Genomic DNA, 25,060 nt, shown 5'->3' on the forward strand with positions numbered 1-25,060 from the left:
AGCTCCGATTGAAAGTGGAAGCAGTGAATGAAAGATTAACTAACCAAACAAGAAGGAATCCAAGCTTCCGTGGGGCATGTACTCGTAGATCAGTATCCTCTCCCCTGCTTGGATGCAACAACCGAGAAGCCGGACGAGGTTACGGTGCTGTAGCTTGGCAATTAGCGTTACCGGTGGGCCGGCTATTGTGTCCAAATCATATAGTGGTAGGTCCATGTCCTGTTCGTGTGTTTCTTCGTCAATGTAGCGATCTGTGAAGCAAATTGAACCGGTATAAAGTATATCTCACAAATTAATTAGAAGAAGAAGACAAGTGTTGATGGTACTTCTTCTCTTCTTCCTTCTCCAAACGAAGCAAGCAACAGAAAGTAGGAAAAAGGTTGCCAGAGCAGAGACTACGATGATGATCACGACCACATGATTCCGGTGAGACTGGCTTGCTTCAGAGCCTGAAAGATAAACGTCATCTCGTGAAGTCAATAAAAGATCAATTCCTCATGCAGACTGCGATCTAGAGTGATCGAACGCACCAAGGTCGGCAGCCGCCGGCCTGACATAGATACCTTGTCCTGAACCACTGTCGTACATTTTGATATCGGTGAGCTCCGTCGTCCATATGATGCACCCGCTGCTGCTCTCACTTCCACTGATGTTGGCACTGGCGTAGGCCTTGCAGGAGCAGTTCGTCCGGCACAAAGCCTCGCACTGCTCCAGGCTCATGCTCCTGTCCACCAACGACGTCGACGTGTCCGGTATCTTTACGCTGCTGAGCGTGATGAACCCGTCAGTCCCGTTCCGGCAGTCCAACGCCGTGTTCCTCACGCAGCCGTCCGTCCCGTCCCTTGGATTCCAGCTCCTGGGATTCTTGGGGTGAAACCCCTGCAAGCACTTGCATATCGGCGACTCGCTGGGGTAGCAGACGCCGTAGGGACCGCAGGGCGACAACATGTTGTCGCATTGGTCCTTGGGCGCGGACCAGAAGACGCTCCACAGCTCTGCAGGATGCCCGACTGGTTCATGACCAGCCTCGAGACGACCGAGGGGTCGCGCATGTAGAACGCGTACACGATCTCGCGGGCGTCCCCCACGAACCGAAAGAAATAAAATACAAATGAGAAGAATGCATTGAGTTGAAACAATACAATACTTTCTATTTATACATATTAAAAATAAAATCCTCCTTAAGATTTTTCTAACAGATTTACGACATCTCTTCAATAGAGTTGATCTCAACTATTGTTAGATTGTTATCACGGGAGATCTTAACTGTTATCACGAACAATCGAAAAAATTATCGGTTATCTCCTGGTTGACACTGGACTGGCAGCCGTTGTCCCCCGTGCCAGTACCGCCGGCTCCCGAACCACAGAAATATCTGCGGAACCCCGTGCACGTCGAAACCGGTGCCGTACTCGCACGGCGCCGGATCGCTTACGCTTGTCCATGCCGTGAGGTTGCGGTTCAGCCCGCTCGTCAGGTTCCACCCGATCTTCATGCTCGGCAGAAGTGTGTCCGTCAGGAAATCGAAGCTCTGTCACGCAAAGCTGCTCGGATTATCCCAAAACTTCAATATTTTGTTCACATTTTTATACCGCAGAAAAGGGTAGAGTATTTATAGGCCTCAATAATTTCAGAATTGAAGTCAAAAAGTGGTATATCCTTGGATTTCGGGGTACTAGCGATACCACTGTTATTATTGGTCACTTGTAGATTGACACTAGGTGGTACTACTATTCAGTCTGGACGGTACCATTGCTTGATAGAGGTCAACCGTGCTATGGTGGTGCCACCGTCGATCGTGACTTCAAGTGCTAAATGGGCTATTTCAACCGGTCCAATTCAGCACTATTAAGAGCCCAGTTGACCTGAGTTAATGGGATTACCTTCCAATCCTAACTCAACTTAAGGTCTAATTATGATAATTTAAGATATTAACTAAGCAATCTTGGTCCGGTATGTCAATTGTTCTTCCGACGAGCTTCTGGCAATCTTCCGGTGAACTTCCGACGATCTTTCGACAATGTTCCAATGGACTCCCGGCAAGTTCATGGACTTTACGACGATCTTCTTGGTGAATTCCGATGAGCTTCTTTGGCAAGCTTCTGGACTTCTCGGTCAATTCCGACAGAACTTCCGACGAATGTACAGACTTACGACAAACCCTTGAACTTCCAACGAAATCTCGATTTTGACTCTAGCCCAACATCTACTTTATGTTTTACCGCTATCGTAGTTACAAGCTATCGTAGTTAATCGTAGTTAAGCTGGTTCCTCCGTCGTCGACGAGAGGTCGGTTGGGTGTGACAGTGTCGCCTCCAGTGGCGGGGGAACAGAGGATGGAAGCAGTGAGAAGGTAGAGAAGCACCGAGGCCTTCGTCATGCTCCTGGCCAATACCAATCACTAGTGCTAAGTTTCAGACACATTCGAAGGCCCCCCAATTTGTCGGACATTATTGTTTATTTACGACTTTGACTTTTCACTCTTGGAGTCTCACTCGGTCAATTCAAACGTTTGACTTTAACTGAGAGGTCGACTTCAAATGAATTAAAAATTTTAAATCAACCTCGTGTCCAATAGAAAGAGTCTCGAACTTTTTGGTACATGAAATATGAGTGATGATCACGTTGACATGTTAACTGTGGAATTACGTCGACAAAGTCGTCGAAGCAGATGCATGATTTGCTACGGCATTATTTTATGTTCTTGTGTAGTCAATATCTTTTTTTTTTATACAAGAAAAACAAATTTATATGGTTACTGTCAATCTAAAAATAACTCGTGAAGGTCACTCATTATATAAGATATTTCAAAATTGAGAGGGGGATTAGTTCTTGGACGTAAGTTTGCTGAAGTCGAAGAACTTGTAAATTTTGAAAACAAAATCAGATAAGAATTGATTAAGAGAGACCAAAGATGAAGAATTTATATTTTTTGAAATAATATACTAATGGATCCGATAAACACTCAAGCAATAGATTGAAAATTTTCTAACAAGCCTATAGTCTTGATCTATCAGGCTACAAATATTTTTACGTCATTGGAGAATTTTTTATTTTGAAAGGACAAACTTCTAATTAGATATATTAGCATTGTGTGAGAGTCTTTAAGATAGAAGTCTTATTGATTTAGGAGATGCTTAAATAAGAATTTAATTGATTTAAGATATGTATTTTAGATAAGATTGTAATGAGTCCATAAATAGGAGGGGTTGTGATCTCTTCTTATAGACCACCAAGTCAAATTAAGAGACTGTAATAAGATTTTCTTAATAAATTTTTTTATACTTTAAATTATGCTTTTTTTTTTTCTCTCGACTCCTTTTTCAATCTTGCTTCCCAACACTTTTGCCATAGCAAAAGTTGGTTGTCTTAGTTACGGCAGGAGAGCACTATCATCGCCTACTATCACCACCACCACCGATGACAATGTTGGTCCGTCTTCTTGTCGCTCTTGAACGCACGAAGGTCCCACCTTTGTGCATCTCATGACTTTGGCCACACAAAGTGACGACCGCTTCATTGACCCATCCACTAACCTTGTTTCCATCGACTCCATATCTAAAAGAAATATTATAATTATAGTCAAAACTATGAAATAATGGATAAACAATGTAAAAGATACAAGTTTTTTTTATAAGATTAATTAAAATAATTAAAAATTAAATAAAAATAAAAAAAATTAGATTAAAATAAATAGATGAGGATAAAAAGATTTATTGAGATATAATAGATTTTTTATTATTTAAAAAACTTATATTTTATTTTTAGCTAATATAAATATATATTCTTCTATCAATCCAAAGCACTATAGATTGAAAGTACTTAGATTTTTTTTTACTATTTTCTTTCCCTTCTATCTAAAGTTCTATAAAAAAAAGAAATTCAATAAGTGTGGTTTCCGAGCTTGGTTCGAAAAAGACTAATAGGAGTATGTTGATTAAAGTAAAAGTATATTTAAGAAAAAAAGAAAAATGGTAAGTATTGGAGTAAGTATCCATGATCAGTTTTTTTTTTCAATCATTAATGGTGAAAATGATCAGTTTTGGATTATTAAAATAAAAACTCTATTTATTTCATAATGATTATAAAATTTGATAAAAAAAATTATTGAGTATGATCTAGAAGACTGAAGATTAAAAAGATCAAATGAATACAAATATATAAAAAGATACAAGAGTCCTTATTTTCTTGAATCTTGATGGCATCAACATTGATAGAAGGTTGAAAAATATTAAAAAGTGTGCTTAGATGCACAAACAAAGTAAAAGATGCAAAACTTTAAATTTTGATTTTGAATCTATTTTTTCTCAAAAGTCTCTTGTAAACAAAATAAAATCTTATGGTAAATATATAAAAGGTTAAATTATAGTAGAAAAACTTTTACCAAGTTTATATCTAAAATTTGATATGATTTATACTGCTGTATAAGAAGCTAAGTATACACATATATTGTCTATTGATAAATTAATGCACTTGCTTTTATTCTATAAATAAAAAAATAAATAGATATTCAGATGAAACTTTAGAATATGTTCTTCAAATAAAAATAGATCAAAGAAAACCAAAAGAAAATTTTAAAAATCAAATCTTAAGAGAGAGATCAAAATGATACATGCGCGAATGATTTTATGCTCAAGACTAGAGACGAGATTGACCAAATGAGGATCAAAGAAACTCTAATAAGTAGTTCGATAACTCTTATTCATACATCTATACAAAAAAGCTAAGTTCTTTGTCATGTGATCAATTATGAGACCATCGAATTCTTTCTACTTAGGCACAAATTCTATAAATCCTGAAGTAATTATACATTTTTCTCTCACATAAACATAAAAATAAAATATATAAAATATTTATAAAAGAATCAAACATAATTATTAGAATTTTTTTTTTCATGAAACTCTTTCGTGTATTGAGATTTAGTTTCCTCCTAAAACATTTACTCTAGGAAAATGAGCAACAACGTGGAACATAAGATTTATATCGAGCATCTAATAAAACCACTATCAAAACATTTTCCTTTCATTGGGAAGATTGATCCAAAGGGAAGGGATGAGGAGGATTAAAGTCAACACGCTACCTAGATTGATCCAAGTGCGTGACACGTCATTTATCGGATGAGTATTATGTTTTCCTTGTGGGCACAAAACCCGGTCATACAGGATCCCAAAAGAGAACGCTTTCGCTCTGACGTTAATGTCAATGGAGGCATCGTTGGTGTGTCGGCTGGTGGCTCCTGGACACCGAAAAAGCCAATATCTTTATGTGCACTTCGACACCTTAGATTACAGGAAGCAATCGACCAAATGATACATCAACTCGTTCCAAGTCTTTACCTTCTTTCCACAGACTCCACATCCCAATGCGACCGTCACGTAATAAGAATTGCCAAGCAGAAGGAGAAGAAGCAGCCCTTCTATGGTGTTCATCAGCTTTCAGTTGTTTCTTCCTAGTCCAGATGTGAAGTCATTTGCCAAAGCTGCATCTCTCTCTCTCTCTTTCTCTCTCTCTCTCTCTCTTCAAGAGACACATGCACCACAAAAAGGTGCGAGCAATGGCTACAGCTTGTTCAATATCACATGCAAGGCAAAGGGACGATGGTACAGAAGTTCTCATTTTTTGAGTCGATGTTGAGGAGAACAACACATCAAACAACCTTCGATATGTGCATCCTAATCTTAATTTATGTGTCCATATCGGAGGTGATGATGCAATAATTCTAACAAATGAGGATTTTCTTATGAGAAATATTTACCTTTAATCAGAATCATAATTTGACGTATGGCTTCCTAGCCAAGCCAAAAATTCTCAGCCGTCATGCCCTCCATTAAAATGAAAATATTCGAGAAATATTATTTTTTTATTAAGTGAAATATTTTTTTATTTGAAAATGGGGACGTATTATAAAAGATAATTCGAGGTTTGACCTTTCTCATCCTAAACATCGTTTGATTCACATTGAATCTAACTCATGTCGGCCCTCAAATCTGGACTCGGAGAGCACATCAGATGAATGTCCTTGCATAAATCGTGCTGGGATCGAATCTGACCGATTGAGCCTCCCACATCGGCCATCCATCTTTCACGCTGAGATACCTCCAAACTCAAAAACCCTTGACTCGTATGGGCAGAGTTTCTCATGATTCAAACACTACGCTGCCCCGAAACCATACTAAAAAGATTAGTTGGGTGATTAATCACCATCACAGTAGTTTATGCCAATTGGGAAAGTTCAAATGTTCAGATCTACTCGGGACTAAACCATGTTGATGTTTTGTCTTCTTTTATCCTTTCTTGGTGCAGAATCTATCAAAGGATTCGTCAGCCACAAACAAGAAGTTATAAGCCTTTTATATAGCTGACTGCTGGTCGAGATATTTTAAAGGAAGACGCTAGTGGCCAAATCATATCCCACAAGTCCCCAACGCACAAGAACAAAGGATTAATACAGTCCCTTTGTCCATGACTCCGTGACAAGAGAAGAAAGAGTGCAGTTGTAGCCATGCAGCGACGAACAAGAGTGTGGTGAGTAACCCTAGAGAAGCCCTAGAAGCGAAGAATCTATCTGATGCATCATCCAGTTTGCTCTTCTCGAAACTGGTTCAGATGCTCCACAAATTGCGTTCGCAAAGATCCAGTAAAGGTCCTGTCGGCAGAGTTCCACTGGCACAACTTGTTGCTGCATCTCGTGGTACATCTGGAACAAAAGCAGAAGTCGAGTGGGTGGCAGATCTTTGCCAGTCCATTTCGGAGGAGGGATGATAAGGTTTCACCTACAGCTTTTACTCTCAAATACTCTAAAGCAAGATACGTCCACTAAGTGAATCAAACGTGACAGATTCAGAGCCCCCAATCCCAGGTTTTGTGTGCGTAAAATAGACCTATGAATATGACATACACTCTCGGTGGATTACTCACCCTCCATTTGCATGCATGCATGCATGAACCCAACAAATAATGTGTTCGTGATGTATAGGCATTGAAATCTAAAGGTCTTCAATGAGGAGATTCCCGAAGTCGATGAGACAGGTGTTGAAGACGTTAAGAGACACGGCGATTGAGATGAATAGTATTGTGAGTGGAATCCCCCATCGCCGACTTGTGCAACATCTTCCGAATGTCTTTCTATACCACATATTTTTCCTTTTGACGTGGTGTATGGACACCGGTGATGTTTAGATCCATTCGATTTAATTCCGACGAAGTCCTTCCGAAGCTCAATTTAATTTCAAGATAGAAAGGAGGAGGTTTTGGGTAGAAAATTATTTTGTAGTATGAAAATAACATTCCTTCAAAATTTTATATAAAATTGATATGTATGTAATTGAATTATTGATTGGACTCATTTCTGTTGGCTGATTATATCAGACATGACTGGATGAATATTTCCTGTGTCACCTTTTTAATCATGGAGAAGATAGTGGGTACTTTGCCTTCCTTTTCAAACCCAACTTGCATAAGCTTTATGTTGTGTTCGATTGGATATTGGTCACCCTTTCTTGGACTGGTATCTCTCTATCTCTCTCTCCGTGTCTGTGTTTTGGGAAAATAAAACAGCCTTTTCAAGTGGGAAGAATAACATTGTAATGTCAGCCATCTTCTTCTATCTATTCAGTCCTAATGTGCATGTGAAGAAGTTGAGGCTCGCTTTTCCCAAATATAGATAGCAACCAACCAAACCTTAGGTTGATCATTCACTAATGGAGCTACTTTGAAGGCCAATAACTATTCTCGCATGCATTTAGTGTGCTTAAGATGCCAATAACAGGAGAAGATACTTCATTCTTCTAACTCTGAATCCTCTATTGTTTCAGCACTAACTTAAGCATCATAAACCCGTACCAAATCTAGTGATCACTTAGTATCAAGCTCATGACAAACTCGAAGGAGAATATTGGGTCCATGATAGATGTTTGCACACCTGTAATATTGCTAGCAGAAGTAGATCGTATGCTAATCATGTTTGAAGTTCGAACACCTTTAATGAAGAGATAAAAAGTGTCTTCCTCTCAAGACTAATTAATACGAGATGGTCATGCAGTGGAAACATGCTGAGCCCCGTCGACAGCTCGGCCAGGTGACCATGTTGCAGCACCGTGTGGAATCCATTACATTGGTGGCTCATTAGAACTCGTCACATGCATGAACAACAAGAACACATACACTTAGCAGTAGTTGCTGCTGTTTCAGGTTGTATTTTAATTCATTTGCTGGGAGCTAAGGGTGTCATCAGTACATCTCTTCGCTGTAGAGCGTGGAGCATGACCTCCTCCTCCATTGCCCTTTGCCTCTCTCGTGTACCTCCCAAAAGCTACAGCCATGGTGAAGTGCAGAAGCCTTTTCACGTCTCCGAAGCATGAGCTGTGCCACTTTGCTTTTCCTCACAGCCAACGAAGCCCGTCTTCTTGCTTATCCAACCCCAGCCATCGCCGTGACCTTGAAACTGGACCTGCTTTCGTCCATGTGCTCGCGCTGTTGATTTGTGCTGTGGGCGCGTGTGCATGAATCGGGATGGTTCACGGGGTCAAGCGTCTGCTGTGTGTGTCTACAGCTGACGCAATCATCATCCAAGGAGAGCTACCGATGTAGGATCGTGATCGGAGGGTCGGGAACAGAGATTCGGCCAGTACGGTGGATCTCAGCCGCAGATACGGAGAAAAGAGAATCCTACTTAGAAAGGGTCTTTTAGTCATTCCAAGCAATGAGGAGCTGTCCCGTCCATAATATATATAGGGAGAAAGAGTAAGCGGTGATGTATTGATCTGAAAGGGTGGGGGATGAGGCTCCTGGAATTCCCCTGCGGCCGGAGAGCCCTGCGGCAGGACGCGGCGGCGGCGGCGGCGCAGCCGAGGGAAAGGGCGGCCGCGAAGGACTGGGAGGGGAAGCGCCGCAGGAGGGCGTCGCCGTGGCGGCCTTCGCTGGTGGCGATCTCGGAGGACCGGGCTCTCGTGGTGCGAGATGGGGCGGCCGAGGGCCGCGGCGGGCCACGGAAGGCCACAGCCAAATCCCCGAGCAGGGTCATCCCCAGCCCCTTCAAGAACGACTACGGGTACTCTTTCTCTCTCTCTCTCTCTCTGAATTGATGGAAGGATGTAGGAAGAAGACATCGTTTCCCATAGTTACACAGAACCCTGTTGCAGTAGTCACCACCTTCTTCGAAGCCTTGTAGTAGAGATACCTCCTCCTCCTCCTCCTCCTTCCTCTTCCGGTCACAGTGCACACAGATAATACTAAAAATTATAGAAATGGTAATGTAAATGAGATACCTTTTTCTCATTAATGCCCGCAAGTAACATTCCTTCCACTAAATAAAAGGTTGCCTTTTAGAAAATGTTCATTATTCTTTAATATTCATGTTATGTAAAGTTGGAACTAACATTTTCACCACTTCATATTTAATATAGAATATATATATATATATATATATATTTATATATATCCAAAAGAACTCTTATGACTAACAATAATCAATTTAAATTTAAAAAATGGGGTAAATTTTTACCATTAAAAAAGTTAATTAAAGACGAAGGATCGGACAAGAAAAAGTGTGGGGTTATCACCTACAACCTGGTGGAAAGAAAAAAGTCGTGAACATGAATGGTGGTTGGGCTGTCCGCTCTTTAATACTACAACCACCTCCACCACCACCACCACCACCACCATCCCTCAATAGCATTCACTAGACACAGCAACAAAACAAATCTTGGTAAAACATTCTATTGCAAGTTAGGTTGGGTCACTATGTTCCCTGCTTTTCCCCCCTTTGGGACTTTTCAACTTCATTGATGGATCACGAGATATGTCCTTTACTTTTTGTATTCATCTGGAATGAGGGTGTAAATGTGCATGTGTTTTGGTTCTTCCATGAATGATCCATGAGAAAAATGTTTGTTGCAATCTTGTTCTCTGAAGAACGTCTCAAGTAAAATCCATGTAATTGATGTGTTCAGGCACTATGGAGTACCTACGACGGCTGTGCCCGCGTTTGCTCCGACTGCCTTCATATTCTGAAAGCTTTGATGGCGAAGAAGAAGAAGATGGAAGATGATGCCGACCGATCGATCGATCCTTTTTCTCCTCACCGTTTTCTCGTTTCCCTTTCTGTGCGTTCCAATTCCCTGCAAAAAGCCACTTTGTATATACATTCCTGGGCTGGTTTTAATCTGCAATCTTTTCCTCTTTAGCAAGCCACATATATGAGTGTTGGTTCTCGTATTTAAGGAGAGATCTTCCCAAAAAGAATCGTGCTTGGGTTTAAGTGATGCGATAGAAGGCCATACTGTGGTGATGAGATTTGTCGTCGTGAGTCCACAATGAGATTGCTGACACGGAGACTGAATTGACTCTGACATGGATGTCAACATGAACATCTGCGTCAACGCCACCATCCTGCACTTCAGGTGGAATATCTAGTAACTTAGCAGAGAGTAGCAGTTCTTGAATAAGCATAACTCATACAGGAAAAAAGAGAGAGAAAGGAAGCAATCTCCAGTTGACAAATAGGACATGGTAGGAGAATTGAAAACAAAACAATTATGATTTCTCACATCGGGTCGAGAAATGGAAATAAAAAAAGGATATCTCTGAAATCAAAACAAGTTGGAAACAGAACAATTGCTTGATAGACTCAATTGAGTAGCAATCAACAGAGAGAGAGCAGGAGGATGATTTTGACAAAAGTTTCAGGTTGCAACAAGCCTTTAGATCATTTCCCATATGTACTGCTTAAGCACCTGAAAATTATGGGGATGAACCTACAGTCAAGTTCCAAGGAATGTGTAAAATTTCTGCATCGGTAGAACTACACTTTCTGCACTTGTCATGCAAGTCTTTAATCCGAAAAAAAAAAATCAAAGATTCCAGCAGGATGACTTCTTAAACCATCGCTCACTATCAATCAAGATGGCATGCCATCTAGTTGCCGAGTAAAATGATAGGTGTAACAAAGAGACTGAATAATGTGAGAGCAGAGACCACAGTGGATTAGACTGGAACCATTTCGAAGATGATCACTTCTCTTTCAACAGTTCGAGCTAAAGAAGTGATCAATAGCCATTGATCTGCCTTTGGGATGGCCCTGAGTAGACCTCCCTGGTATCCGTCAACCGAGAAAATGGACGCAGAGACTGACCAGAAATGCTCCTCTGGCTTGTAAAGCGATTTTCTGGCCTGGCATCAGATACAGACCTTGAAAATGCTTGTGCAAGCTCCAGTGCAGAGGCTGCCTTCCCAAAGCGAGGTGCCGGGATATCAGGTTTTGGTTGCTCGATAGGTTTGCGCCAGGTGTCAGTATCTGCACGAGGTTGTTCAAGTGGTTTCTCGTTCCCTCGGGTATTCTTCCGGTTATCATTTCTCCATGAAGCCTTCTGCAGATCTACTTTCTCAGTGTCTGGCTGATAGCCTTTTCTCTCGAGATCCTTGCCAGTCCTTTGTTCAACAGGGAGCCTCTCAGCTCTATCTCCAAGCTGGATGGTCGCATTAGGCTCAATCTTTAAATCAGTCCTTGGAAGGTCATTCCTAGCCCTACAGTAGCCAGCAGAAAACAAGATAAATGAACTTGAAAAAGCTACTTAATTTAATAAACCAACATATCATACTTGGTAAATATGAAAGAACACTAATCGAATGTGCAAGAAAATTACACAAGTATAGCGAAACAATCAAAATACCATGAACCATGGTCTAAAACCAAGCATAGACTATTTAGCAAAAACCAACAGAAAAAAATACAAAATAAAGGACAGTAAAACCACTCGACAGAATACTAGAATTAAGATGAAATTAAAAGCTTATATGCAACCACCAGTTGAAGTAACCACGACACAAAACAACAAATTAGATATATTAGATGTAACGGATCTATAGATACAAAATATATGACTTTTTACAGATCCTAAACATATGGTTTTTTATAGATTTCGATGACAGCGAAAGATTCATGTAGCCGAACCCAAATAGTTGAGATTTACGGCTTTATTGTTGTTGTTATGGTATCCATGGAGTTGAAGCACACTGATTTTCCTGCAAGTAGCTAACATAATGAAATTTCTGTGCTATGCCTTAGCAAAACATTCTGAATATTGACAATTTCATGATTTTGCCCAATTCCCAAAATATAAGGAAAGAGATTGGAGCAAATCATTAGAAAACATTACAAAAAAAGTTGAGCATGTCAATCCCCCTCATTCATAAAGATGTATTGTTCCTTGGTTTATAACAGAAGACCCACTCCATGGCGAGACTGAAGCTAAGAGTGGCAATAAGCCAATGAAAATTTTCTTCATTCTCTAGACAAGCCATTACTTTTTCATTAAATTTGATGAAACAAGCAACTAGATAGAAATTCATCAGAAACAAATGCTACCTGTTGGGTGGTGTGTTCATGTCAACATCATTAGCTGCAACATTGATTCCACGCTCCTTCAAGACCTGTAAAATTTTCAACACCATCTATGTTTCCAAAAAAGGATCTCAAAGTACTAAAAATGAGGAATCACTTATGCACTGGAGCCAAAAAGAGTGTCACCAAACTGAACAAAGGCCAAGACAGTAACTTACCAATTCTCGTGGTCGAGCTCCGCCAAACACAGTTTGCCTGCAGCAGAAAACAAAATGCAAGACTGCTAATCAGATCACTGCACCATCCATAGCAGTTAGAAAATTTAAGTTTGTGAAACAAGAGTGACACAAAAGGCATGTACAGATACAGCGATGCTTTGCCTCTGCATCAAGGGGTCTGGATAGATTAAAAAATGCAACAAGAAACAAAAAGGCACGTATTTATGAATCTAAAGTACAACAGAACTTTTCCTTTGCATCTCTGTCTTTTCTTACAGGCAGTACATATATCCCAACAACCTAGAGACCCATGTGCTGCATTGAGCAATTAGATAATATAAAAGAGAAACATTTCTTTTAAACTCAGGCAGTTGTGAGATAAAGATCTATGATATATATTTGTACATATATATACATATGCGTAAGCACAACTTCAAAAGAAAAGAAGACAACAGTTCATTAAGATTTCCTTTTTAACAGTTCCTTAAGATCAAATACTTGAAATGTAGAAGAAATTGATCCTGATACACGGGGCACAGCTGAGTTAGACATGTGTGTGTCTAAGAAATTGGATCAACAAAAATAGCAGAAGTTACAGATGCTAGGACCTATTAAGTGCCTGTATATACAGTTAAGTTTTTAAATTAAGCAGTCCAATAAGATTTCTAGTTTAGCAACTAACTCTCCACCAACCTTGTATTGAGGGAAGCCTCGTGCGCTAGGCCACCTTTATTTTAGAGGACGATTATGTAGCTTCTCAAAGCAAATTAGGACAAGAAGAGATACAATTAGATAGCATAGACAAATTCCCCTATGTCTCTCTTACTCATTATATTGCTGTTGGAGTTGGAGAAAAGAAATCCTATTCCATAGTCCTCATGAAATAAGGATTTTAAACATAGGAATCAGTACAGTTAGAAAGAAATAGGAACAATGGATGCACAGGAATAAATAGAGATGAAGCAGTGACATGCACAAATAGTGAAACACAGTCCAGATTTTTCTCTGACATTTCATGAGGTGTAATTTTCTTAGGGCAAAACTCCTACTACAATATTCATAATCCAGAATAGAATAAAAAACATTTAAGACCGCAGAAATGAATAGTTAACAATTTGACAAATGTCAGCATCATGCTTGCTGAATTTTAGGAAAACTAACATAGATAAAAAAAAAAAACCAACAAAGCAAGCTAATACAACATCGAAGCTCTATGATACTGACAGCTATTACAAACATTTTATAACCAAGCTCATCTTCAGTAAAGATAGATCTTACGATAATTCACCTGCTTCCAGACTTAGAATTCTCAGTCTTCTAAATTTAGTGGTAAAAACATCTAATTAAAGCTCAAGATTCTAATATGACTAATACTCTAGTTTCTGCATTGCCCCATATTGTGTACCAAAGCCAATTTGGAAATTTTCATAGTTGGAATCGGCTAGTAGCAATAAGATTGACATCAACAAGCTGACATATTTCAAGAATATAACTTAGAATTAAAACAAACAAATAAAGTAGCACATAATTTTAATTTTTCCCATATAATTTACTTTTTACTTTTTTTAATTTTTTATGTTTTTATATGATTATATACAATTATTAAATACAACTTCAATTTAAAAGTTATCTATTATGTTTATCATTACATTCTAAATTATATAATGTATTATATTATGTCAATCATACATAATAAGTCTCTTTGACTCCATCAATAGGTTATGCACAAGGATCTTTGCTCCATAGACCAGCTATGGGCAATAGTGAGCGGTGGAGATGGTGGAAATGATAGCAAACAACAATGACATCAGCTAATGGTGGTGACAACAGAGAATAGAAGTGCAGGTTATCTCTTCCACTTACTACTCCTCGGTACCTCCTACCACCCATCCCATCCGATGTCCTCCACTCTCTCTTTCTCTTCTCTTTTTTACCTTCTCGACCTTTTATTCTTTTATTCTTCTTTCATTCTTTCAAATGAAATACATGTCAAATTGGTAAAATTGATAAATAGGGACACAATTTAGAAAATATAGGAGCACCTGAGGTTCACTTTGTATATAAGAAGAAAAATAAAAGAGTGAGATAGAAACTGCAACTGGTAAATATTAAGAGAATTCGAATAGAGGTTAAATTAACCAACAAAATTAACAATATAAAAATTGTTTCAAGGAAAAATGTGTCCGGTACTGTGTGCCTACACTCAAGCCAATGAGAATAGCTTCTAAGATCGAGCAAAAACTTTGAAGACCTTAAACAAAGTAATTCAAGAATCAACATCAAGGTAAAATAATTTAGAGGTGACAAGTGATCACAAAGGTAAAAGAGAAGAACAAAAGGACATATAGGGATTACAGAAACATGAAAGATAAAAAGGAGACATTATTCAACATTTTCCCATATCCTCTTGAACCATAAACATTTTCACATATTTTTTAAAGATGAATATATAATTAATTATAAGTGTGATCAAAAGTGTAATCAACATAAAAAACTCTTTTCTTCCTTGGAAGTTAGATGACTTTCATGGGAACTGTCTAGAGAAACTTGACTTCATAATACATTAATGGGATTGTAGATAAAGAAAATGAAAAATAAAAGGAACACGAAACAACAACAATAAAATGGTAAATATAAAGAAACAAAAAGATTTTTAAGTTGAAATTGACAATAGATGATTATGAAACCAGCATGAAGAATACACAAAGACCATCAAATAATCTACTTAACACAAATGCATGAGCGAAAAATGACATGAATAACATCATCTCCAAGTTACAAGATTAACATGTCGATACCTGGTCTCTCAAATATATAAAAATAATAATAAGGTTATGACATTCAGATTATGGAATACAGCTGCACAAAACAGCTTTTGTCATATTCTTTTAAGCTTTCCCAGTTCCTTGGCTAAATATCTTTATCAACTAATCATTCATATAAAAAGTGCATAAAGCTAACCAAGGAAAGACATCCATGAATAAAGTATCTAATGATGGCAAAGTAAGTCAATCAGCTGCTTACAGGACAACACAAACCAAATATAAAGCAAATGTTGGCTTCTCAAACAGATTAGTCGCCATTAGTAAGTCATCCTGGTAGATAACGTAAAGAATGAAATCAGAAGATTGACAAAAAATGAGATTTTTGACCTCTCCTTATCAGCATTTCCATCTGACAGCTCGATAGGCTGGGTACGAGGCTTTAATATCAATTTCGGACGCTCAATTACTCGACTCCCCTCGTCTGCTCCAACTGATCCTTGTGTTGGCAGATTCATACTCACATGAGTTTCATGTATATTCTGCACTTGCACTAAGCTCACAGGAGCCTGATATACCTATAAGAATGTTCAAATAGTAACCACATGGATGATACTTGCTAAGCTCAAAAAGCACAAGATCAAAGTGTACCTGCTTGTCATCAAAATCCCTAGCCTGAATGTCTGGAGATTCCTGTGGTTTTCTCCTCGGAAGAAGGTTCAACTTAGGACGCTCCGAAACCTCCACACCACCTTGCTGATATAACTTTGATCCACCAAATCTCCCATCGCTGGATGCTGGCCGTGTCCCTTCATAAGAGAAACCTGCCACATTCCTCTCCTTCATCTCAGGATGTATTGGAGATCTTACTCTCTCCTGATCCCAAGCCCTATCCGTATAAGATCCTTGTATAATCCTCTCCTTGACGTCCGCATAGGCCACCACAGAGGAGACTGATCTCGGCCTCTCCGTCTCACGATCCGGATCGATACCAACCACAATTCGAGCCGTCTCTTCAAATCTCCTATCCAAATTTTCAGTTTCCTGGGATCTGATAATCTCCACCTCGGGGGTCCTCAACTGCCACCTGCCTGATGACACCTTCTCAACCGCGCTGGCTTGTGCTAGCTTTGAAGCAGACCACATCGGGGCGGTGGGTTGGGCCGGCAACGGAGGCAGCGGCTCACTTCCTACCTCCTTCCTCATACCCCAAGCAGTTGAGCCAATGTTGCCGGACGGAGAAGGAAGCGAGGAGACAGGGGCGAAGGCGGAGGCGGAGGAGGGGGCGGGGGCGGGGGCCGGAAGGGTGGACACCGGGCTCGAGATGGGGCGTTTAGGGTCAGATCTGGAGGGCGGTGGGGAGCGAAGGGTGTTGTCAGGTGAGACGGGGGTGCGGCGCGGGGCGGAGGAGGCATCGAAGGGCTTTCGCTCGTCCTCGTCGAAGTGACGGCCGATGTGGGGTGGATGGGGCAGGAGGGCCGAAGGCCGCTCGTCAAGGCCGCGGGCGGAGGCGGAGGCGGCGCCCGCAGATCCGGGACGGGGGCGGAGGAGGTGATGGTGGTGGTCAGACCTGCCAGAGGCTGCAGCTGCTGTGGTGCCCCATGCAGCAGGCCGATCGAGCGGCCTTGCGGAGCTGCAGAGGGAAAAGGAACAAGGAAGACAACAGAAGAAAATGATTAGGGTTCAGATTCATAGGATCAGAAAAGAAAAGAGTAGTGTCAGTGCTAAATAGAGGCGAAAGAGAAGAGAGGTGATCGAAGAAACAGTACGCGCTACTGCCGGGGGCGGAGGGGAGGGGGAGCTGGGACGGGATGGAGCCGCCATGAAAGTCCTTGAGCGTCATCGTCGTCGATCCGCTGAAAGAAGACTTCTTCTTCGACATCTTGCTCTGCTTCTCTCCTCCCCCTTCCTCCGACCCTCCTCTCTGCTTCTTCTTCCTCTTTCTTCCCGATTGGGTCCTCTCCGATACAAATTGGAGGCGAGAGAGAAGAGAGGGATTCTTTATTCTGCGGATGATGACGATGGACGATGCATGATCGGGTGACGCCGGTAGGTGTACGGTGGTTGATGGGGAGAAGGACCATGGATGGTGGGAAGATGCTTTTCCATTTAAATGGGCTTCAGATGGGCCGAGTTCGGATGCTGATGAAGCACGGGTTCGAGACAGATCCGACCCGTTTTCGAAACAGCCAAATGCGGATGGGTGGGTGGGTGTGAATAAGGTATAGCCAAATCCGCCACCCCAATCCCTACACCGTATCCAACCCGAGCTCTCTCTCTTCCCAAACTAACCCCGAGACAAGATCCAGAGAGGGGGAGGGCCGCTGCCTCCCATCTAAACCCGCCTCCTTCGAGTTCCCCACCCTCCGGTCCCGCCGCCGCTGCGGCGGCGCACCTGCGGTCGGCGACGGACACCGACGCCTCCGGCCGCCCCCAATTCGGCGACGATCCAAGGTACCTCCAACCCGCGTGAATAGCTCCGTTCTGTCTTTCTTTTCCTATTTTCCCTCTTTCTGGATTCTAGGGTTCTCGTTCATCTTTGGATCCTTCGAGATAGCTGGGTTTTCTGGAAGTTCTACCGTCGTTATTGCTGTTGTCAATAGAAGAACATAAGTCCTGCGGGTGTTCGTTCTGCAGCGGTGCGCTAAGGCTCTTGGAGTGCAGAAACAGACTTGGAGATGCGTAAAACTGAACTTTTGAGGTATTTAATTCATTGAATGCGAGGATCTGATCGTCTCTTCCCACTATAAAATCTCAATCCATGTCGTTGTCCTTGCTGGCCTGAAAGAGAATCAGTGCCTAACACACGAGAGCTGGAACATGGACGTGCCATTTTTCTGTGCTTATCAATTTTTAGATCAAGGAAGCATACGCCCTCCTCAGTTGGTACGTCAGTCAATGGAAACAAAGAAAAATCAATGCAATGCACATATTGGGAAAATGATAAAAAAAGAAAAAGAATAAGGTTTATGGTATGGAAGGGTGAAGAAGATAAGCACTCGAATAAGAGTTTCATGGAGAAGTAGAGTTTTGGCTTTTTAGTGTTAAGCCATCATGCATCCAGCTGGCTTGTCAGCCGGTGATGCTTAACTTGGTTAAACTGTAGGAGCACTTCGTTATTAGAAGTTTCCCCTGCCATGGTGAAATTGGCTAATTCATTGTTTATAGTGGAGGAATCAAGGTTGAATAAAAAAGAACGTGTATTTGCTATCATGAACATGCCAATCAGTACCATTAGTGCATCACTTTCTTTGGGATACACTTTAATGCAGCAGATAGTTCATATTTTATAGTCTTCAGCATATATTTTGTTCTTTATTCCTATAATATAATCTCATGAATGTCCAACCAGTTAGAAAAAAATAGTGTCGATAGTAATGTTGAGGAGGATTTTAATTAGATCAACATATAAAGTACAAAATCAGTTCGGATTGGACAAGCCAAACGCTAGTCAATTGAGTGATACCTAAATCTAGGTTTACTTATTTTCAAATTATTCAGAATTGTTCTTGTTGTGAGTCAATTTTTTTTACGACTGTCTATTTTAGTAATATAAATTTCGAAGAAATATTTAACTTTCATTTGTGTTTATAGGTCCTTGTTCCTTTTTATACTATGCTGCAGTTTTTGTTACATAGGGTGCCTCATTGAATATATGTGGAAAACATAATGTTAGTAGTCATTCTATCCCTGATTGTGACTGCTTGATCATGTAATGGAGCAGGAAACCCCCAAAAACAAAAACCACCCTCCTTTTCCTTTCTCCTTCTTTTTCCTTCACTATTCTGAGTGATTCTAATAACTAGAGTCTTGAAAATTGTCAGTTGAAAAAAGATATGAAATTGTAAAAGGTTGCATCAAAAGTTGGTTGTCTTTTCATTTGTTCCCTCTTTCTCATCTAGCAGTATGATGCCATCTTCTGACTGCCCTGTTCTGTGCAATAACTTGGTTTTTTGCAAGTTCATGTACAACAGTGAAGTTTCTTTTTTATCAGCCATCAAATTTTGTCTTCTAGAATCTTGCTATTTGTTTTGGCCTTCCATGAACCTATACTCTGTCACTCCTAAACCTTCAATGTCCTAGATTCCTCTGATGATATTAGATAGGCTATTGGAACCATTATTGGTTGGGATTGATCTAATTCACCTATGTTGCTCTTAATTGGGGTCAATTGAGTTTATTATATATAAGAATAATTGGGAAATGGAACATATGGCATTGTGAAGTGATTAAAGCCCTTTTGAAGAGTAAAGTCTTATCTATGAACCACCAACAATTCTTGTTTATCAAATTGGTTGTTTAGAACAAAGACAATTGAGTGAATGCGTACATTGACAAATTTTTATACTATCTTCAAGGGTTGGGTCTGCATGAGCAGAAGTAATTGTAGAAGTCTATAGGCCTAATCTTGACTAACATTCACAAAGAGATAGCAGGAAAAAATTTGCATTATTTAATAGCTCTGTTATTCATCTACTAGATAAATGTTAAAGCAGAAATTTTAGAATATCAGCATTTGAATCTCAATACATTCTTCCACAGAGATTAAAATTTGAAGCAGAGGCATATTGCATGAAAAATAATCAGTGTATAATATGTTTCAGTTGTTGCTGTCAGGACACATGCCCAAGACTGTCACGGGAGGTTGCTATCAGCAAATCAACGTTCATGTGGAAAGTGAAGATGAGGGGTAGAGGTGGGATATAATTGCAAGATGAAGCCGCATTTTGTATGTGATGGGTTAATCATACATGGAAATATTAGAAATGCAAAACAGCAAAAGAGCAAGGTTCAAAATGGCATTATATCCCTTAATTTAGTCAGGAGCTTTTCTGTCATGTCATCATGCTTGAGTAGACTTCAACAAGTAGCAGAAGCAAGTTGATGCCTGAAAATTCTTATTCATTGATTGGATAAAAAAGTATGGCCGGTCTAGATTAGCAAAATTGATACCTAGACATCGTAGGTGTCTTATGGGATAATAGGGGCTTCACCAATGAGGCATGAGATGGATGCAAGTTAGAATTATAAATTATAACTTGTTCACAGGTAATATCATATTGGTTCCTACCTCCTAAGCATCTTGAAGGTGTGAATCTCACTGTCATATGCACAATTGTTGTTATAAACAATAACCAGTCATCCATTGTGGTTTATATGATTTAGGTTATAGAAACCATGTCTTTTGACAATGGACCTTATATTCAATGTCACAATATCATACTTTGAGAGTATTCTTAGATATTCATAATCATTTTGTCAACGAGTACTGTGTAGTCAATAATGAAAAAAAAAAAACTGAACTGTGAGCAGAAATATTGTTCTGATTGGAAGTACTACTTGCAGGAAAGGCAGAAACAGCAGATCTACACGATTGATGGTTACAGGCATACAACATGAAGAGCGATAAAAAAACTTTTGTTGCCCCTGCCATAGTTTTTACTCCTTTGCAGTCTGTTACACCTGCACAGGGTGGTGGCCATCCAACTACAGGACAACCATTGGTGCATACATGGCCAAGGCCTCTTGTCATATTGTCTCAGGCTACACCATGGGCTGCTCGACCGCCTATTCCATCAGCTTCAGAACTTTCGTCAGTGCAAAACAATTGTCATGGGGTACTTGCCCTTCCTTCCTTGTTTGATTATCTTATTTTTCCTTACAGGGGTCACAGAGAAATAATTTTACATTTATTCAACAAATGATTTCACAGATGCTAGGTAAGTTAGGATTGACAAACATAATTGGTAGCATGTGTTGGCAGAGTTGTTTAACTTGCAATTTGAGAAGTTCTTGTAGAGATATTTAATCAAACTTGGAGTTAGATAATAGAGTTATTGACAGTGACAGAAAAGAAACATGATGATGAACATGCCATTGATTTATAAAATATAAATTTTCAGGATCCAATTTATGAGTAATCTTCTACTTGATTATATTTTGAGCTGGAAAGCGTGAAAAACATTTTCTTAGTGCTGCTTCTGGAAATATTTCTGGCTGAAAAACATGATCATCATAATTTTGGAGTTACAGATCTTTGATGCTACAATAAGAGATAGTTGTTTTCTCTCATTCAATTGCTTCATTTGCAGTTGTACCTTTTAAAATTAAATAGTGCTAATTCCCAAGTAGAAAGAAAAATATTTATTGTAGAGGAGGCATTGATTGGTTCTTAAATATTTCTTTTTCAAACTTCAGTTTATGTGCTGTCTGACCTAAACATTCATAGGATGAGCCTTTTACTTATGGGGAAAACCACACAACTGTTTATGGCTTCTTTTTTTTTCAAGGAAAATATAGTTGTTCCTGGAAATGCATTCTTTGTTGGAGTTTGTCAGAAAACCTCTGTTATTATACCTTACGTTGCTTCCTAGAAGGAGGCATTATTTGTATGTACCAAGTACTTCCCCATCTTAACAGGAATTCTGTTATATGGATGGACAGGAAAAGATGATGGACATGGCAGGTGCTGAGCCTATGATAATTGGGGATGCTAGTAATGCGAAATATGTGCCTAGGGTTGATATGCTGTTTGACAGTGAAAATGATGCATATGACTTCTATAATACATATGCTGAAAATGTGGGTTTTATTGTCCGAAGATCAACATTGTGGACATCAAAAAATATCATCACTAGGAGGACATTTGTGTGCTCAAGGGAAGGCTTTCGAGAGAAGAAGAAAGGAGCAAAAGAGGCTAAGTGTCCACGACCGGAAACAAGAATTGGTTGTCCAGCATGCATGACCATCAGGCTCACAGCTAATGGCAAATATCGTGTGACAGAATTTGTTCCCAACCACAACCATCAAATTGCAACTGTGTCTACTATTCACACATTGAGGGCCAAGAAGCTGAGACGAAAGGCTCGTGTTGCAAGAGCTGATTTGGTGGATGACACTGTAAGAACACCAGAGTTTGAAACCGAAGATGAGGCCTATGAATTCTACAGCATGTATGCTGGAAGGATAGGATTTAGTGTTCGAAGAGCAAGTGTGACAGTTAATGCAGAAAATGTGATCACTAGAAGGATGTTTGTTTGTTCAAGAGAAGGATTCCGTGAGCAAAAGAAAGGAGCAAAGAGGGTGAAGAAACCACGTCCAGAATTCAGAACTGGTTGTCCTGCCTGTATGGTGATTAGAATAACACCTACTGGCAAATATCAAGTAACTGAATTTGTCACATACCATAACCATCAGCTAGAAGCTTCTCTATCTACTGAGATTTTGACATCTCAGACTATAGAAAATGGTGAAGATCATGTTTCAGATACAGCTGATGAATCTGCAGATGATGCACACGTCAAGCAAGTACAAACTCATCATAGTAGCACTGTGCTTCCTTCAGATAAGATAAATTATCCACAACCCAAGCGTTTGAAGGCTATTCAAGTAGGTGATGCAGGTGCTACATTGGAGTATCTGCAAAAGATGCAAGAAAATAACCCATCATTCTACTATGCTGTACAAGTTGACAAGGATGATAATTTGACAAACTTCTTCTGGGCTGATGCAAAGTCTATGATGGACTTTTATTACTTTGGTGATATTGTATGCTTTGATACTACGTACAAGATACTTGGGTATGGCAGGCCATTTGCACTGTTTACTGGCATTAATCATCATAAACAAACTGTTATATTTGGTGCTTCATTGATTTATGATGAAAGCATAGAATCTTTCAAGTGGCTGTTTGAGAGTTTTAAGACAGCAATGAGTGGTAAACAGCCAAGGACAATTCTAACAAACCGTTGTTCAATGATGAGCGAGGCAATAGCTGCAATTTGGCCAGGCACACATCATCGCTTCTGTGTTTGGCATATTTACCAAAATGCTGCCGTGCAACTAAGTCAAGCATTCCATGGATCAAGAACTCTGGTGTATGATTTTTGCAGATGCCTCTTTGATTGTGAAGAAGAGGAAGAGTTCTTAAAAGAATGGGAAACAATGTGTGTCAAGTATGAACTTAAAGACAATCAGTGGTTGCATAAGCTATTCGATGAAAGAGAGAAATGGGCATTGGTGTATGGACGAGAAGCATTTTATGCAGATATGAAAAGCGTCCAACAGAAGGAGAGCATGGGTACTGAGCTAAAGAAAATTTTGGTCATCGAAACAGAACTTCCAAGCTTTTTTGAAAGTTATGAGAGAATGTTATCTGAAAGAAGATGTGCCGAGCTACAGGCTGATATTAGTGCCAGTATGAGTACCAAAAAATCACCTTCTATGCGCATGCTGAGGCAAGCTGCAAATGCTTACACTTCAGCTGCATACAAAATGTTTGAAAGGGAATTTGAATTATACATGGATTGTGTTTTATATAGTTGTGGCCAGGTTGGGACAATATCTGAATACAAGGTAACATCTGAGGAGAAACCCAGAGAACATTTGGTGAAATTCGATTCTGTAGATGGTACTGTGACTTGCAGTTGCAAGAAGTTTGAGTGTCTTGGGATACAATGTTGTCATGTTTTAAAAGTACTAGATTCCCGGAACATCAAAGATTTTCCCCCACAGTACATTCTGAAGAGGTGGAGGAAGGATGCTAAGACGCGATGTTTAAGTGAAAAATTTGCAGTCTCATTTGATGGTGATCCTCAATCATCACTAGCAAAACGTAATAGCTTTCTATGCCGCATTTTCAGTATAACTGCAGCACATGCAGCCAAATCTTTGGATTCATATGCATTCCTTGAAAGCCAGTCAGATATTCTAAGTAATCAGTTAGAGCAAGTTTTGCAGACAAGACCCCTTGAGACAGCTGCTATGATTCCTGCACCATGTGATCGACTACAAAATCCAGTTGAAAGTGTAGTAGCTGAAAGTCTGCAGTACGTTAAACCCAATCAAGCAATCTTTGTGGAAAATCCAGCCCATGGTACAGATACACAAGCAAATTGTTTATTAAAATATTTGAGATTGTTGTTTTTAGTGTGTAGATTTATCACACTTAGCTGCATCGTGAGCCATTCATTTATTCATCTTTCAGTACCTAGATCACCAGACTGGTCATTGCATCAGATTCTTAAATTATACTTAATTCTCTTCATTTTAAGCTCCTTCATGTTTATCCTGTTTTACTCCAAACCTGCTTTGATAATAAGATTTGTTATAGTGTTTCTCTAATAAAAAGATTTGATATAATGTGACAAGAGTTTGTAAACAGCCAATTAAAGTTATTGACATCTTTTGTTTGAATGTTTACATTTATTGTATACCAGGTCTTTTGACTGAATAATTTCATTCATGCTTTTAGTTGAAGAGATTATATATTTTGATCTGAGTGCTTGCTTTCATTTTCCTGCAGGTTTTCTCAGCTCCAGACACTCTCATCCAGCCATGTGTTGGGGTCAATTCCCATCTGGGCCTCCAGAATTGTGACAATGCTTTTAGACATCCAACGCCGTCTGGTGTCCTATATGGTGTACTGATGTAATTATGTTAAAACATGTAATGTAGCGCAGGATATTGATTTGGTTTATTTATTTTATGGGTAATCCTGTGGTCTGCTAATGAGAGGTCATCCAATTAGTGCATTTTATGAAGGACACGACTTTCTCTAACTACACACTTAACATATCCTAAAGTCAGTCTACTGATTATGAGAAAGCTAATGAATGGTTCTCAGATTTCTTCATAGGATGAATTAGTGTTTCTTGGCCTCAGATTATATGACTTTGATGGTTTCTTCTTTCTGCAAATTAGTTTTGTGGTTTGTCTAGGATTGGAATGCATTCAAATGC

General features: G+C 39.7%; 3 protein-coding genes and 1 long non-coding RNA gene across 16 annotated transcripts; 2 read left to right on the plus strand and 2 right to left on the minus strand.

The window, feature by feature from the left end:
- Positions 1-181: 181 nt before the first annotated feature.
- Positions 182-768, minus strand: LOC135634844 (uncharacterized). Its single transcript, XR_010495458.1, has 3 exons — positions 531-768; positions 327-449; positions 182-251 (listed from the first exon to the last, which is right to left on the minus strand). It is a non-coding gene; the product is annotated as an uncharacterized LOC135634844 (long non-coding RNA).
- Positions 769-8,754: 7,986 nt separating this feature from the next.
- On the plus strand, positions 8,755-10,191 carry LOC135634841 (uncharacterized). Its single transcript, XM_065145506.1, has 2 exons — positions 8,755-9,049; positions 9,951-10,191. Exons 1-2 carry the CDS (start codon positions 8,778-8,780, stop codon positions 10,009-10,011), a joined length of 333 nt encoding a protein of 110 aa, XP_065001578.1. The 5' UTR covers positions 8,755-8,777; the 3' UTR covers positions 10,012-10,191.
- A 569-nt stretch (positions 10,192-10,760) lies between these two features.
- Positions 10,761-17,374, minus strand: LOC135634838 (uncharacterized). Its single transcript, XM_065145501.1, has 6 exons — positions 17,090-17,374; positions 15,972-16,953; positions 15,711-15,898; positions 12,559-12,595; positions 12,365-12,429; positions 10,761-11,523 (listed from the first exon to the last, which is right to left on the minus strand). The coding sequence occupies exons 1-6, from the start codon at positions 17,200-17,202 to the stop codon at positions 11,046-11,048; spliced, it is 1,863 nt and encodes a 620-aa protein (XP_065001573.1). The 5' UTR covers positions 17,203-17,374; the 3' UTR covers positions 10,761-11,045.
- A 192-nt stretch (positions 17,375-17,566) lies between these two features.
- Positions 17,567-24,954, plus strand: LOC135585317 (protein FAR1-RELATED SEQUENCE 12-like). 13 transcript variants are annotated; one of them, XM_018824826.2, is made up of 6 exons: positions 17,567-17,774; positions 17,845-18,021; positions 19,925-20,109; positions 20,667-20,938; positions 21,765-24,195; positions 24,625-24,954. In XM_018824826.2, exons 4-6 carry the CDS (start codon positions 20,717-20,719, stop codon positions 24,696-24,698), a joined length of 2,727 nt encoding a protein of 908 aa, XP_018680371.2. In that variant the 5' UTR covers positions 17,567-17,774; positions 17,845-18,021; positions 19,925-20,109; positions 20,667-20,716; the 3' UTR covers positions 24,699-24,954. The 13 variants fall into 13 exon arrangements, with proteins under 13 accessions (XP_018680371.2, XP_065001560.1, XP_065001561.1 ...); XM_065145488.1 differs by having other exon boundaries at positions 19,925-20,016; XM_065145489.1 differs by having other exon boundaries at positions 19,938-20,109.
- The last annotated feature ends 106 nt before the right edge of the window (positions 24,955-25,060 follow it).

Source organism: Musa acuminata, chromosome BXJ3-4 (assembly GCF_036884655.1).
Source record: "Musa acuminata AAA Group cultivar baxijiao chromosome BXJ3-4, Cavendish_Baxijiao_AAA, whole genome shotgun sequence".
In the NCBI taxonomy this organism is placed as follows: domain Eukaryota; kingdom Viridiplantae; phylum Streptophyta; class Magnoliopsida; order Zingiberales; family Musaceae; genus Musa; species Musa acuminata.